General features: G+C 43.4%; 1 protein-coding gene across 7 annotated transcripts in view; it reads left to right on the top strand.

Annotated features, from left to right (window-relative positions):
* LOC124874607 (transcription factor COE3-like) overlaps positions 1 to 16,670 on the top strand; it is a 52,138-nt gene that overhangs the window by 26,481 nt on the left and 8,987 nt on the right. For 2 of the 7 annotated variants that reach the window (XM_047376019.1, XM_047376017.1), the window contains exons 9-12: positions 2,323 to 2,456; positions 2,621 to 2,747; positions 13,517 to 13,605; positions 14,700 to 14,768. In XM_047376019.1, the coding sequence (XP_047231975.1) occupies positions 2,323 to 2,456; positions 2,621 to 2,747; positions 13,517 to 13,605; positions 14,700 to 14,768 (419 nt within the window). The remainder of the gene's footprint in view (positions 1 to 2,322; positions 2,457 to 2,620; positions 2,748 to 13,516; positions 13,606 to 14,699; positions 14,769 to 16,670) is intronic. The other 5 variants (XM_047376023.1, XM_047376021.1, XM_047376024.1 and 2 more) reach the window with 3 other exon arrangements.

The following is a 16,670-nucleotide window of genomic DNA, read 5'->3' as shown; positions in this document are numbered from 1 at the left end:
ACAGTGGCATAATGTGAAGACACACCAGCCCAGTGGATTGTGGGTAAGAAGACCAGACACCTCCCCATTCCCAGAGAGATGACAGGGCTTGTATGTGTGTGTGTGTGTGTGTGTGTGTGTGTGTGTGTGTGTGTGTGTGCATTTTCACCCTCTTTAATTGCCCAACAAATTAAAGACAGTCACCATGGAAACCACCCCTCCCGCCTGGAGTGCAGCAGAGTCCCATGGGTCCAACTTGTCTCTACTCGCTTGTTTCATAAAGTCCTGCAGCCAGTCGGCCGGGACTTGACTTCAACCTCTGACAGATCATCACAAGCGGAGCACTCTGAAACCTAAATCAGAACCAGTCCATTTGGATGTAACAGGAAGCTCTTTTGCAGGCCTGCCTGCTTGGCTGTGTGGCTGTTTCTGCCAGATGGTCACCATGGAGAACTTTGGTTCTGTAGAGCACAGAAAGATGAAACACACAGAACATGATGGACCCATGTCACTGACCTGCAGACCCTTAAACGTTCAACATGCTTCTGTCCCATTTGATCCTCAGTTCCACGTGGAGGTCTGGCCTGCTCAGACTGGGCTGTGTTCTGGTCTGCAGATAGTTTACTTACCCTGATTTTCATCTTCTGGGGCGTGTCTCTGTTTGGGAATCCTTCATCCTATCTTCTACATGTCCTTTATTACCTCAGCATAGTTATAGTCATCTTGCGTGTCAGATTGTTGTAGGGAGAATTCAGGTTATTGGCGTCTAGGTGTAAAAAGTTAGGTTCCGGTAACTCTTATTGTCAGATTTGTGTTGGGGTACCTGCTGCTCTGTAAGGTTGCTCTGTGCAGTTTAGCTCTGCAGAAACCCAGAAGGTTGACCTGGCCACTCAGGGTTCAGACTGAACTGTGGATTGAGCGTTGCTTTTCACTTTGGATCAAGTTTCTTGGAACAGGTTCTTTCAGAAATGTGGATCACAAAGGCTCTGTAAGTTCTTACAGTACCCTGGATCACATCAGAACTGAACTGTAAAAAATATCTAAACACAATAGAATAGAATAGTCTAGCGTTGTCATTTGAAGTAATCAGTTATGAGATTAGCTGCTCTTTCTCTCTCTTTCACACACACACACACACACACACACACACACACACACACACACACACACACACACACACACACACACACACACACACACACACACACACACACAGAGTAATGACTGCTTTGCTCTCTCCTCTCAAGTACAGCTGCAGATTAATTATAAAGAGGAATGAAAGAACAGAACAGTGTTTGTGTGTGTGTGTGTGTGTAGCTTAGGAGGATAAAAACCACGACCCAATTAATACACGCCTTGTGTGTTCTCTTGTTATGTAGATTGGGGGTTTCCAATATGTGGCTCTGGGACCTTCTGAGCTCATCAGATGGATCACAGCAGCCATGTCAGAAGTTCAGACAATATATTTGACTACTTTATCTATCAGTCCTTCAAAAGATGTCCATATATATTTTGAAATGACAAAATGTCTCTTAGCAAGATGCATCTATTCTGGTTGAATGTGACCGCTCCTCCTGGCAGAATTGATAGGTAACGGGAACGCCTTTAATCTTGGTCCATAAATTATTAAAGATCAAAGCTTTGGGAAGGCTACAACAAAAGCTCATAATGGTCATTTTTAACCTTTCTAAAACCAGTTTGGATGTTTGTTTAGGATCATTGTCCAGTTGAAACATTCAGTTCTGTCCACTTTTCAGCCATCTAGCTTTTCATGTGAGGTTATGAAAAACGTTAAAAGAATTTCAGATTTGTGCCCAGTTTGGAGGTTTAGATCTTAGAGCAGGGGCTTCTAAGTTGGTCGGTATCCTCTCAGTCACATTACACTGGTCTTCCAGCAGTTTCCAGTTCATGAACATCTTAACCAGTTTGTTTAATTTAAAGTGGTGGATTGTCTTCTTTGCATAGTGGAGACACATTTAAAGAACTTATCCTTCTGTTCAGTTGTTTGAACTGATGATCTTGGAATCTGCAGTTGTTTAAAACTGACTCCTAACTTTTATAAATCAATCTTCAGGAACAATCTTCTGACCATGTTGTTGATACCACCACTTTATTCGTCTGTAGTTATTTATATTTTAGTGTACTGTTTTTAGGATTTTACAGAATGTATACCTTCCATGTCTGCTGTTGCATTAAACTAATTTTCTGGTCTGGGATAGATAAAGTACCTCTATTCTATTCTATTCTATTCTATTCTATTCTATTCTATTCTATTCTATTCTATTCTATTCTATTCTATTCTATTCTATTCTATTGGTGTTAACACATCTGTCTGTGGTCCAGCAGCCACTCCCTGTATAAAAGCCATCAGTCCCAGTGAGGGCTGGACGACGGGTGGAGCCACCGTCATTCTCATAGGAGACAACTTCTTTGATGGCCTTCAAGTCGTCTTCGGCACCATGCTGGTGTGGAGCGAGGTAACTCTCACCGATCAATCAGTCCATAATGTCTCACTGACAATAAAAACTATCATTCCACCTTTTACTGATTTTGAATTGGACTGTATAATTAAAGGGGCCAAATCACGATCACTGTCTGATGTCTCTAATGTCTCTGATGTCTTTACTGTGTCTGTGTTCAGCTGATCACTCCCCATGCCATCCGGGTCCAGACTCCGCCACGTCACATCCCCGGGGTCGTTGAGGTCACGCTGTCCTATAAGTCCAAGCAGTTCTGTAAAGGAGCGCCAGGACGCTTTGTCTATACAGGTAACACATTGAGACACACTGATACACACTTCAGTTTATCAGTGTGGTGAGTTTCTAGCATCAGTCTGTCTGTCTGCTGGTAGTTCATGAAATCTCAGTATCACAGGTCATGTTAAACAGGTTGAATTATTGTTTCTGTGAGGATCTCAGTTCAACAGTATCTTAAATGAAAAGGGCTAAAACACTGGCGGTTCTGGAACCTCTTTTGCTTATCTGAGATAGGGTCATGGCGAGATTCTTGTATCTGCTCCAGGGTCTCCTACCACCTGAAACTGTCCAGAAGAACTCCAATGGGATGTGTCCAGGACCCATCCTGATTAAATGCCTGGACATCTAAGCTGTCTCCTTTTGAAGCAGAGGAGCAGCAGCTCCTGGAGCTGATGGAGCGCCTCACCCTATCTCTAAGGCTGAGCCCAGTCATCCTACAGATAAAGCTCATTTAAGGTGCTGGTATCCTGGATCTTGTTCCATCAGTCATGATCAGTATTTCATGACCAAAGGTCAGGGCTGGAAAGTGGACCCGTCAAAAAATTCAGAGCTTCGCTTTTTGGCTCAGTTCTTTCTTTACCTTGACAGACCAACCTGGATTACTGACAAGTCCCTGATCTGCAGTGAACGTTTCCACATATTGTTACATTACAACCACAACCAAAAATATATTTTATTGGATTTTTATGTGAAAGACCACTACAACGTGGTATACAAATGTGAAGTGTAAAGAAAATTATACATGATCTAAAACATTTTTTACAAATAAAACACTGAAAAGTGTGCAAACATATTCAGCCCCCTTTACTCTGAGTGCAACCAATTGCCTTCATAAGTTGCTTGATGATTGCTAATGACTAAATAGAGTCCACCTGTGTGTAATCTAATCTCACTGTCAGATTTGGCAAAGCGGAGGATCCCAGAATGCAGACGACTAGGCATCTTGACCGTAAGTAAAACGGTTTATTTTTAGTAAGGCAAATCACTCACCAAGAGGCAGGAACAAAATAATGACAGGCAAGGAGGACAAACATGAGCAATATGTTTCCGCGAAGAGTGAACAAACAGAGTGTAAATGGTGCGAGATAAAGGTGCATTGAGGAGACTGATTACATGATACAGGTGAACCGAATGAAGCTGATTTCTATGACTGACAGATGCAGGGAGTGAAAACGAAACATGACTGGGACAAAACAGAAATCCTATGATACAAACTAAGAGGAACATAACTCACAAAACATGAACTAGAAAACTATGGAACGCCAAAGTGTTCAAAATTAAATAAATAAAAAACATTATGTAATAAGTATTTACATCAATAAATAATAGATAATGATTTAATGTGACAATGGATAGGTGAAATACTTGAATGCCTATTAAATTCTCAGCTCATTATTTTGAAATATATTTCATTTTCCATTAAAAGTCAGCTTTAGAGTTTTCATATAACAATCATAATTTGACACAATTAATTTCTTAACCAAAATCCTCATTTATGAATCGAAGCCAGAGATGTCCTCTGGTGTTGTAATTGTGGCTCAACGCCTTTGATAATTACAACCGTTAAATACTCAGTAATAATTGATATTACCAGAGATGTCACTGTTTAATCAACCGTTTCTGCTGAAACGTGGGGAACTTTAACCTTATTTTGACTGACGAATCACTTTTGCACAAAATAAACACAAACGCCTTCTCTTTATCTATGTGAATATTTATTAAATCACAGCCCGATGCAATCCGCTCTTCCAATTTAATAATCTCTTCACCTAATCAAACATGCAAAGTTCTACACAAAAGGGCACAAATATCTAACTAAACAAAATAAAAGAAAACAGCAGTGGGTGTGTATGAGATCAAACCAGCAGTTATGGCCAAAGTGATATGACAAGGGAATATGGTGTTGAACGAAGCTTTGGGAGCGCGGCCCGCCAGAAAGTGTAGCTCAGTGAGATGCACAGGCATAAATCATCCCCCAACTATGGGAGGAGGTGAACACACAAAGAGTTATAAAACTTTTGGCGGCAAGCTAGTAAGCAGTAAAGTAGAAGACAAAGAAAATGGTGAATTTCCCCATGAGGTTATTATAACAGTTCAGTTTCACAAAGCACCTGTGCGCAGGTGTTTGCACGGAAAAGACACACTTGCGAGACACGGCGGTCTCCGAAGGTACCAGCAAGTTTCAAAACAATGGCATGCACATACAATTCAGAACACATTAGACTCTAAATGGTGACTCTAATCGCACTAACATTTCCTACTCTATCCTGCCCACGCTATTCCTAATAAAGAAATATAAATAAAAAGGATGGGTTGTACTTTGTTGAAGTCTTCCTTCTGAGCAGAGGGAGAGAGGAAGAGGGGGGGAGTTGGAAGTTAACATGCGTCCACAGTTAACTTCGGGAAGAGCGGTCAATCTTCGTCCTTTGGCCTCCTTGGCAAAAAGGAAAAATATGATCTGACCGTCAGCAGTCGACTAGAACCAAGAAAGTAGGGAAAGTTGCATCTCCTTGAAATTCCGTGGTTTTGGTTACGTGTTAAACTCACGTCTTCGATCGGCAAAGTGAAATTTCTGGCCTTCTTATTCCAGAAACCTCGTTTATGAATTTTTTGTTGGCCAACGAAGGAGAATAAATGAAGATTCCATGTGGGACCTCTTTTTCTCCAGAGAGAGATGCTTGAGTTGCGTGGTAACCGTGTCAAGGTCTCTACCTGAAGGCGTTCTTCAAAGGGGGTCACCTTCCTTTATAATCTCCTGTGACATCAGACTTGGGACGCCCCCATCATATCAGCCGCAGTGGCTGCTGGGTTTTGTAGGACAGGTACAAAATGGCCGATGACGTTGGAAAGGCATAGTGGCGTCCAGCAACGTGCAAACGGTCCAATATTCAGCAAACAAGTGGTCCAACAAATTGAACTTACTGTTGAGGCTATTTTTATGTAATTCCAGCTGTTTTATTTTTATTTCAAAATGTAATTTTTTAAAAGTCAGCTTTTATTTCAAAAAGCCACCTTTCATTTTATAAGAGTGATTTTTCCCCATGGCCATTTCCAGGCTGAAGTCACTGAGGTGGTTAAAAAGCTCCACGGTGACGGGGCTTCAGGGATGGATGAGATCTGCCCTGAGTACCTCAAGTCTTTGGATGTTGTGGGGCTGTCATAGTTGACACGCCTCTTCAACATTGCGTGGTGGTCGGGGTCAGTGCCTCTGGACTGGCAGACTGGGGTGGTGGTCCCCCTTCTTAAGAAGGGTGACCGGAGGGTGTGTTCCAACTACAGGGGCATTACACTCCTCAGCTACCCTGGTGAGGCCTATTGGAGGGTAAGGGTAAGGGTATTGGAGAGGAGAGTCCGGCCTCGGCTTCAACCTCGGCTTCAGGGGGAGCAGTGTGGTTTTCGTCCCGGCCGTAGAACAATGGACCAGCTCTACACCCTCTACAGGGTGCTCGAGGGTTCATGGGAGTTTGCCCAACCGGTCCACATGTGTTTTGTGGACCTGGAGAAAGCATTCGACTGTGTCCCTCTTGATGCCCTGTGGGGGGTGCTCCTGGAGTATGGAATTGGGGGCCCTTTATTAGGGGCCATCCGGTCCCTGTACGAGCTGAGCAGGAGTTTGGTCCGCATTGCCGACACTAAGTCGGACCTGTTCCTGGTGCATGTTGGACTCCAGCAGGGCTGCCCTTTGTCACCGGTCCTGTTCAAAACTTTCATGGACAGGATTTCTTGGCGCAGCCAAGGGCCGGAGTGGGTCTGGTTTGGGGACCAGAGGATTTAGTCTCTTCTTTTTTGCAGATGACGTGGTCCTGCTGGCACCCTCTAGCCAAGACCTAAAGCATGCGCTGGGGCAGTTTGGAGCCAAGTGTGACGCGACTGGGATGAAGATCCGTTCCTCCAAGTCCGAGGCCATGGTTCTCGACTGGAAAAGGGTACCTTGTCCTCTTCAGGTTGGAGGGGAGTTCCTGTCTCAAGTGGAGGAGTTTAAGTATCTCGGGGTCTTATTCATGAGTGAGGGAAGAATGGAGCAGGAGATCAACAGACATTTCGGTGCAACTGCCGCACCGATCCGTCTGCAGACCCTCACCTATGGCCATGAACTTTGGGTCATGACTGAAAGAACAGGATGCCAGAGCCACTGCTCCTCCACATCGAGAGGAGCCAGTTGAGGTGGCTCGGGCATCTATATCGGATGCCTCCTGGACGCCTTCTTCGGGAGGTGTTCCAGGCACGTTCCACCGGGAGGAGGCCCAGGGGACGGCCCAGGACACGCTGAAGGGACTATGTCTCTCGGCTGGCCTGGGAACGCCTTGGGCTCCCCCCAGAGGAGCTGGAGGAGGTGTCTAGGGAGAAGGAATTCCGGGTGTCTCTGCTGAGTCTGCTGCCCCCGTGACCCGGTCCCGGATAAAGCGGAAGGTGACGAATACGAGTACGTGAATTTTCATATAAAATTTTTACCTAATAATTGAAATTATTGACGTTTTAATTCCATTGTTGTGACTATGAATCTGAATATATTATTTAATATTTAATATTAATATTTTAACAAATAATATTTCGGTCTGTTAAGGGTTGTCCTGTGAATACCAGCCCAGCAAAGCAATGGTATTAGGGCAAAATCAAAAGGTGAGCCAAGCTCTGACATTATTGAACAGCAAAACTCTGCACATATATGGAATGAATTCACAAAATTTCTTAAAATACAAGAATTTATTAACAAAAATAAGTCAACTCAAAGTCAAACATATTTCAATCAACAAATTCTGTACTATGCTAAAACAATCCAACTAAACTACCAAGCAGAATTAAAGAATAATGAAGACTAATGGACTATGTACAATATAAACAAGTTGATTAAAGATGATTGAAAATTATGACCAAAAGAGTGATGCAACATTACCATGCAATGTTTATGTTTGAGAACCAAGGATTATCTTGAAGAATCTGGAAATGTAGTTAAGTTAGTCTTGGAACCAACTTAGGAAATAATCAGCAAATGTTTAGACAACCATTCACAATGCAAGATCAGATAAAATATTATTTTATTAAAATAATGTTTTAAATAATGATCTGCTGAATAAAACCAACCTCCTGGATGACTAATTCTCAACAGTGTTTAATTAGCTGCCTTTATTTATTAAAATAATATTTAAAGAAATATTATTAAGGGAATATTTTGGAAAGAGCCAAATCTTTCTAGAGAAATGTTTCATTAGCTGTTAGCAGTTAAAGCTAACAAAAGAAGCTGATAGCTTAGCACCAGAATCAAACACAGACCTTTAAAATACCATTAATAAAAGGGTTAAAATGCATAAGCGCAGAGGCCGCGTTATGATCAATCTTCTGTGTTAAAACCACCCCTTTAATAAAGTTTGTCTTAACTTTAAAAACACACAAACACAGAACACAACCTGAACACATGTGCTGCAGATAGCCTGCTAGCACCAAGATAGCTGAGTTTAACACAAACAAAACCAAACTTCATAAAATGAAAAACGTTTAGATCATTTCATCCTAAATCTTTCTCTGCCCAAATCTAACCTTTGAACCATGCTGAGGAAAAGCTGTCCAGGGTGGCGAAGTTTGAAGAAACGTCCACAATCAACAAACTGTTAGCTACAGCTAACCTCCTTAGGTGTGGGGAGTGGCTGCCCGTTACCGTAACCACAGTGATGCAGCTCCTGTTGTCGTCCTTTCGGACCGGGAAAACTGCTCCACTCGACTTCGTAGAGACAGCGTCTCTACTGGGAACTTCTCTGGAACACCGTTTGCGTCTGCAGGCCTCAGAGAGAAAGTAAAGCAATGCTTATACCTTATTACCCCTTTTTATGAATGAATACCGGGTACACAAACAGCAATTCATTCCTACTTAACTTAGTGCATATGATTGCGTGATCATATGACACCCTTGGATCCAGTTTGAAGAGTTTATGTCTGTTTGCCAGCAAAGAGACATTAGTGCGCTGTCTTTCCTGTCCCGATGATCACCGGTGTGGAAGAGATCGGACCATTGGAAAGGTGGGGGTTTTATATGGCCAGTGGCATCATGGGAAGTCCGCTGTTACCCCCCCCTTTTCCAAATGTTGGAAGTAGGTTAAATGCAATTTATTTTGAAAGTTCCAGAAAAGTTTGTACCGCATCTTTCATGTTGTTTTCATGGCTCTGTCCCAACACCAGCTGTTTTATTTTTATTTCAAAATGTAATTTTTTTAAAAGTCAGCTTTTATTTCAAAAAGCCAGCTTTCATTTTATAAGAGTGATTTTTTCCCATGGCCATTTATTAATTTAATACCACTTTAAAACTGAATGACTGTTGGCCAATCAGCATCAACAGGCTGGAGCTGCATCCTCATTGGCTGAGCCTAGAGATTAGTTTCCTAGGTACCTGCTCCCTGAGCAGCTACAGCGCCACCTCAAGGTTTAGGAAGGATGGTGGAGTTTCTTTAACTCCATTCAGCTCTGGTTACCTTAGCAGATCAAACTGAGGAGAATAATTTATCATATGAGGCCATTTTGAGTTGTTTGGATAACATTTTTCATGTCCATAGAAAACAACAGAAGCATGATCCAAAAACATAACTGAGAAAAAGAATAGCTAAAACTTAACAAAAACACCCTCATCATCATGACACTCAGTCCAAATACAGCTGCTCTGTGATGGCATCAGAGGTTGGTTAAGAGAATATTGGGGAGCAAACAGCATCATGAAGTCCAAGGAACAACCAGACAGGTCAGGGATAAAGTTGTGGAGAAGTTTAAAGCAAGATTAGGTTATAAAAAGATTTCCCAAGCTTTGAACATCTCACATAGCTCTGTTTAATCCATCATCTGGAAATGGAAAGAGTATGGCACAACTGGAAACCTACCAAGACAAGGCCATCCACCTAAACTTACAGGCCGAACAAGGAGAGCACTGATCAGAGATGCAGACAAGAGGCCCATGGTGACTCTGGATGAACTGCAGAGATCCACAGCTCAGGTGGGGGAATCTGTCCACAGGACAACTATTAGTCATGCACTGCACAAATGTGGTCTTTATTGAAGAGTGTCAAGAAGAAAATCATTGTTAAAAAAAAAACATAAGAGGGGACCAAGCAAACATGTGGAAGAAGCTGCTTTGGTCAGATGAGACCAAAATTTAGCTTTTTGGCCAAAATACAAAACGCTGTGTGATAGAGAACTAACTGCACATCACTCTAAACACACCATCCCCACTGTCCCCATATATGGTGGTGGCAGCATCATGCTCTGGGGCTGCTGCTCTTCAGCATGGACAGGGAAGGTGGTCATAGTTGATAGGAAGATGGATGGAGCCAAATCCAGGGCAATCTTGAAAGAAAACCTGTTGAAGACTTGAGACGGGGGCGGAGTCTCTTCCAGCAGGACAACGACCCTAAACATAAAGCCTGGGCTACAATGGAATGATTTAAAACTAAACATATTCATATGTTAGAATGGCCCAGTCAAAGTCCAGACCTAAACGCAATCGAGAATCTGTGGCAAGATCTGAAAACTGCTGTTCACCAGCGCTCTCCATCTAATCTGACTGAGCTGGAGCTGTTTTGGAAAGAAGAATGGGCAAACATTTCAGTCACTAGACGTGCAAACTAGTAGAGATATACCCTAAATAACTTGCAGCTGTAAATGCAGCAAAAGGTGGTTTCACAAAGTTTTGATTCAGGGGGGCTGAATACTTTTGCACAATGCCCTTTTCAGTTTTTAGTTGTAAAAAAAAAAGATCATGTATAATTTTCGTTCCACTTCACAACTGTATACCACTTTGTGGTCTTTCACAAAATCCCAATAAAATATATTTCTGTTTGTGGTTGAAATGTGACAATATGTAGAAAAGTTCAAGGGGTGTGAATACTTTTACAAGCCATTGTATGTAGCCATCTCCTGCCCCTTCCTGCCATCACTGAGGAACAAGACAGCAAAATACTTTAACTCCTCAGTTTGAGGCAGAGACTAACACCTGATCCAGAAGAAGCAATCTGACCGTTTCCACTTAGGAATCATGGCCTCAGACTTGACGGAGCTGACTCTCATCTCAACCATTTCAGATCAGGCAGTCAACTTTTCCAGAGCTCGCTGGAGTTTATAGCTTGAGGATGCCAACACAAACACATCATCTAATCCTGTGGAGATTGAACTTGATTCCCTGATAACTAGCTTTGAAAAACCGGTTCATGAGTGTTTTTTCTCTGTCCTCTTACTAACGGTCTGTTTGCTGTAAGGTTCTGATGCTCAGATGTGCCTGTGGTTTTCTGATTGTTGTGGGTCTGCTGCTCCGCAGATTGCAGTTTATGGAGTTAAAAGGAACCTGACACAGCCAGATCATTGCTCTGAGTTATGTCAGATCAATTCCTGCTGAGAGTTCTGCAGCTCCAGCTAATGTCAGTCAGTCAGTCATTTTCTATACTGCTTCTTCCATAGTGGGTCGTGGGGAAGCTGGTGCCTATCTCCAGCAGTCTATGGGCGAGAGGCGGGGTCACCCTGGACAGGTTGCCAGTCCATCGCAGGGCAACACACAAGCAACCATGCACACACTCATTCATACACCTAAGGGCAATTTAGAGACACCACTTAACCTAATAGGCATGTTTTTGGACTGTGGGAGGAAGCCGGAGTAACTGGTGAGAACCCACACATGCACGAAGAGAACATGCAAACTCCATGCAGAAAGACCCCCAGTCGGGAGTCAAACCCAGGATCTTCAGGATCTTCTTTCTGCAAGGCAGAGAGATGATATAACTCAGAACTGTATCAGAGTGATGCTGCAGATTCAACGGCTTCATCAGTTTCAGAATACAAATCCCTCACACTGAAGGTGAGGTCTGTTGCTTGAAAATAATTTGGAAGAAGAGAGACGGGGAGGTGGACTCACAGAGGAGGAAACCTGCAGAACTAGAACCCTGCACAGCTGGTCCGGTCAACCAGCCAACCCAACCAGCACCACATACAGCTAACAGGCTTTCAGTAACAAGCCCAGAGTTTGAACATTGAGTTGTAGCAGAAACTCTAAAAGTTTAAAGTCAGATTTTATCTTCAACATTTTTAAAAAACGCCAAACCATTCTTCAAACAATTGATGAATGTCTGCAGGAACAGCAAGATCTCAGGTGCTGCTTCCAACAGGACCTGCTTGCATCAGGAGATGCCTCCTTCAGGGGCTCATCTTTTCTGTCTTTAATGTCAGTTCTGTCACCTGTGATTCCATCTCTATGTTTATGTTAACATGCACACATCTAAATCCATTTACATGAGTTAAAACCAGCTTCCCAGTGCGACAAAGTCAAATCTTAGCGAAACCAGATAACCTTACGTTTCTTTCTCAGACATTTCAGATTGATGCATGGGATCCCAAACATCCCATAATAAGTGTTTCACTCAGTTTAAATGTTCAGTTAGAATTTTCTAGACCCGAGGAGATACACAGCAGATCAGGTTCCATCTGTGAGCCGACGGCAGCAGGTTAAACAGAAACACCGCAGATAACAAAGTGAACAACATCAACAAGGTCACATCAGCAGCAGATAACGCAGACATGACGAGGGCTAACACACTCTATAACTGCTGCTGGTTCCGCCCAGTGGGCCTTCAAGGACTGAGCGCACACACACTCACGGCACAGTGTGATGATGTATAGGACAGTCAGTCTAAAGCTTGTTAAATGCAGCTGAACCAAGACGGGATTATGATTCATGCACTCAACACACACAAACACACTCATGTGCACACTTCTAGCTGCGCTCTGCTGCATTCACTGATGCTCTGATTTATCACCTCCCAACCAGCTTTAACAGTAAAGGATGTTCCAGGATGAGCAGAAAATAAAAATAAAGGCAGATTAAGTCACAGAAACAGCATGAGTCACAGCTCTGTGAAGAGTCACAACAATGTACATGAGTCAGTGTGATGTGCACGTGTCACAGCAATTTGCATGAGTCACGTCAATGTGCACAAGTCACAGCAGCATTTATGATTAACAGTTATGTACAGAAGTCCCAGTGACACACACAAAAACAAGAAACATTGAGCAGCATGAATTCTCCACACCAATTAGTCCTTATTGTGTTAATTGTTGAGTTCCTTTGGAGCAGGGGTGGGCAACTCCAGTCCTTGAAGGCCGGGGTCCTGCAACCTTTAGATGCATCTCTGTTTCAACACACCTGACTCAAACATTAGCTTATCAGCCAAGCTCTGAAAAGCTTGGCTGCATGCTATTGAGGCAGTTTAGCCATTTCATTCAGGTGTGCAGAGCAAGGGACACATCTAAAAGTTGCAGGACCCCGGCCCTCAAAGACTGGAGTTTGAGACCACTGCTTTAGAGCTGGGGTGGGCAACTCCAGTCCTTGCGGGCCGGGGTCCTGCAACTTTTAGATGTGTCCCTGGTCCAACATGTCCAAATCAAATGGATGAATTACTTCTTCAGTATGCTGTCAAGTTCTGCACAGGTCTGGTAATGAGCCATATTTGATTCAAGAGAGTTGAAGTATCATATTGTATCCCTGTATAAGCAGTCCATTACAGGGTCAGAAACATTGGCAGGCAGAACTTTCCATCTGTGAGGACACAGTGTTAATCACAGAGTCACCCTGCAGCCCAGACCAGTCCATCCAGAGTTTACTTGACCTGCAGCACCTGTACAGACACAGTCAGCGGTCATGGGTGTTCCTGTGACCAAAGAGAGGTCAGAGGGACTGTTCTGTACTTGGACTAGTCCTCTCTTTACAGCTGGAACTGCAGAACATGTTAATGAATAACCTTCCTCCTTCTCCTCTGTAGCACTCAATGAGCCCACCATTGACTATGGATTCCAGAGGTTACAGAAGGTCATCCCCCGTCACCCTGGAGACCCCGAGAGGCTGCCCAAGGTACCACACAGACACAAAAAGAACCGAAGCTCTAGAAACTCCAGCAGACAGACAACCTCAGAGCCAGGGTGTTTCTGTGTGTTCTTTCCATCAGCATGCGTTCTGGTTGACTGCTTAGAGTCTGATAATCATCTACTGACTCTGCTGTTTGACTTGTGTGTCTGTCATTGTGCGACTGTGATGCACACTGTGATACACACACACACACACACACACACACACACACACACACACACACACACACACACACACACACACACACACACACACACACACACACACAATTGGTGCTGGTCTACAGTTTTGGATGTTAACAGCTGACGTTCTTAGAACAGGAATGCTGCAGGGACTGTTCTTGGACCAGCAGCTCCTGGACCCTGTACCAGATCAGGAGTTTCTAGGTGTGACAGTGAGAGTGTAGCTATGTGCACATGTCAGGGTGCTCTCAGCTCTGGTTTAATGAACATGTGAGCTTGCAGACGTACAGCAGTTCAAAGAGGATTTGTGCCATGTGCTTCGTTTCTCTCGCTGCCCTGATGTGAACTGACATGCTGTTAGCTCTGTAATGAAAGCCACATCCCACCACGTCTTCAATAATTCATCTGCAATGGTTTTATACAGTTACGCACACTGCCTTGTGCTCAGTGTGGAGTTCAGCTACTGTTGACAGTGAAATGTCTGTTGACTGTAAATAATCCTGAACATGAACTGGTTTTTACCTTCAGACCACTGCTGGAAGTAGAGCATGTGAAGGTTTAACTCATGTTGACAGAAGAACCTGAAACAAGGTTCTGAAACAGTACCAAGGCCGGTAAAAGCATTCTGCTTTAGCTCATCGTCAGTCATATAAACAGGAAACATCTCCAAATTCCTGAAACACACACATATGTAGCTGATGTTGATATACAGCTGTGTGTGTGTGTGTGTGTGTGTGTGTTTGTTAAAACCCATTGGTAAACAAGAAGGTTGAAACAGTCAAATCAGGTAATCAGTGAGTGCAGCCATGTGGCAAGAAAAGAGATTGGCACACACACGATTATCAGCAGTCATCTTATCTGATTTCTATAAAAACTAACATCTGTGTGTTTCTGCAGCATTCCTGCTCTCCATGCAGTAAATATCCAACTAACCCCGTTCCAGACTGTGTGTCTGACCTCAGACTGGTGAGCTGCAGCGAGAAAAAACTCCCATCCACTATAAAACACTACAATAACAAAGTATAAACATCTGACTTTATTGATCATAATATAATCAGATAATTGGAATATCAAAGATCCAACAAATGTGGATGGAGTGCAATCAAATGATGCCTAAATATGGCTACTGTGCTGAGAACAAATCTGGAGGATTCATCTACTTTCTCTTTTCTGAGCGGTCCTTCAAGTTTAGAGTCTATACAACATCATAAGCTCCCGATGGAACCATCACTATCAGCTTAAAGAAGCTTCCATGTAGTTCCTTCTTTTGAAAAAGTTCTGGAAAACTTTGAATTTGTGTGCCGTTATTCTCAGATCTGGGAAGGACATCAGGTTGAGGTCTGATTGTTGGTTTCCAAACTCCAGTTATGCACAGATATCTGCTCTTAGAAAACACTGAAGGTTTCACTGTATCAGAACATATAGAAGTCCTTCCCAGGAACTTGTAGAGTCATTCTGACTGTTTGGGAGAATTTTAGCTTCTTAGATGAGACCAGAACCAGGCATGTTCTGCTGATGTTTCTGTACCAGATATTTCTGAGAGAAGAAGATTGTTGATCAGATGGTTCTGAACATGATGGTATTGAAACATATGCTTCTAGATCTAATGTTACTGAAACATATTGTTCTGAAACAGATGGTTCTCAGTATGATGGTACTGGAACAGATGGTTCTGGATATTATGGTACTATAATGGTAAGAAAAAATGTTTCTCAATCGGGAGGTTCTGGAAAAGGTTATTTGAAATGGCATTTCTACAATGTATTTCTAGGTAGTTGTGGACCCAGTTACTTTGGATCAGATGATATGGAACTGGTACTGAAGCAAATCTTTTCTGAACACTCTGGGTGCAATGGTAATGGAGCAGAGGGTTCTGGACCTGAATGTTCTACATTAGATGGTACTGAAAAATATATTTCTGGAGAGTTTTGGACCTGATTGTAACGGAACAGATTACCTCGATCAGATGGTTCTGGAACAAATTGTTCTGGGCCTAATGGTGCTGGATCAGATGCATTTGAAACATATTGTTGTGGTAAAAGATTGTTCTGGATATGATGGTACTGAAACAGGTGGTTTTGAATCAGAAAGTTCTAGAAAAGATTGGTTAGAGTCTCTGCCCGCTGGTGTACTTGTGGTTCTCGGTGTCCGTGGCCGGGTGCTTTGGTGTGGGCTGGCTCACTCCTGGTGGCTGCTTGCCGGGGCCTGGCCCCCTGGGCTCTGTCGGGTCTCTGCTTGGGGGGTGGTGTGTCCCGGGGTCTTGGGCCTCTGGGTCCATGGCTGGATCTGCTCGGGCGTGGACGGCTGCCGGCGGGGCCTGTGGACTCGTCGCTGCGGCTCCCTGGGACTTCTGCACTGTCGCTGCTGTGTGGTTCCCCTGGGACTCTCCGCTGCTCTTCTCTGGGGGGGTTGTGGTAGTCCCGGCGGTGGTTCTCCTGGGGTTCCTGTGCTTTGGGGGGCCTTTAGATGTCTGTGACTCGGATCTCCTCAGTGTCCATCCAGGGACCATGGGGCAGGCCTGTGGGTCCTCACATTCGCTATTGCATATTTTTATGGAGAAACCTTGTATACAAAAGCGCGTCCACACAAATACTCACAGGTGTTAAGCTTCAGGTGTTGACAGATACACAGATGTTCTATTTTGGGCGGCACCTCTCACTAAGTACATTTTACATTCAGAATTACGATGTACTATTTTGTTAAAAATAAAAAACAGTTGCAGGTGTATAAGCAAGCAGGGCGTAATCTTGTATTCTCTTTATCCTTCTTTCTCTCCTCCACTCTTTCCTCCTCTTCTCCCCTTTTTCCCCCATCTCTCTCTTTTTTGAGCTTTTTTTTTCTTTTTCATTTCAGTCTCCATGTCCGTAA

This window comes from Girardinichthys multiradiatus, chromosome 10 (assembly GCF_021462225.1).
Source record: "Girardinichthys multiradiatus isolate DD_20200921_A chromosome 10, DD_fGirMul_XY1, whole genome shotgun sequence".
In the NCBI taxonomy this organism is placed as follows: domain Eukaryota; kingdom Metazoa; phylum Chordata; class Actinopteri; order Cyprinodontiformes; family Goodeidae; genus Girardinichthys; species Girardinichthys multiradiatus.
The sequence above is the reverse complement of the archived record's forward strand: the minus strand, read 5'-3'. Positions and strand labels throughout refer to the sequence as shown.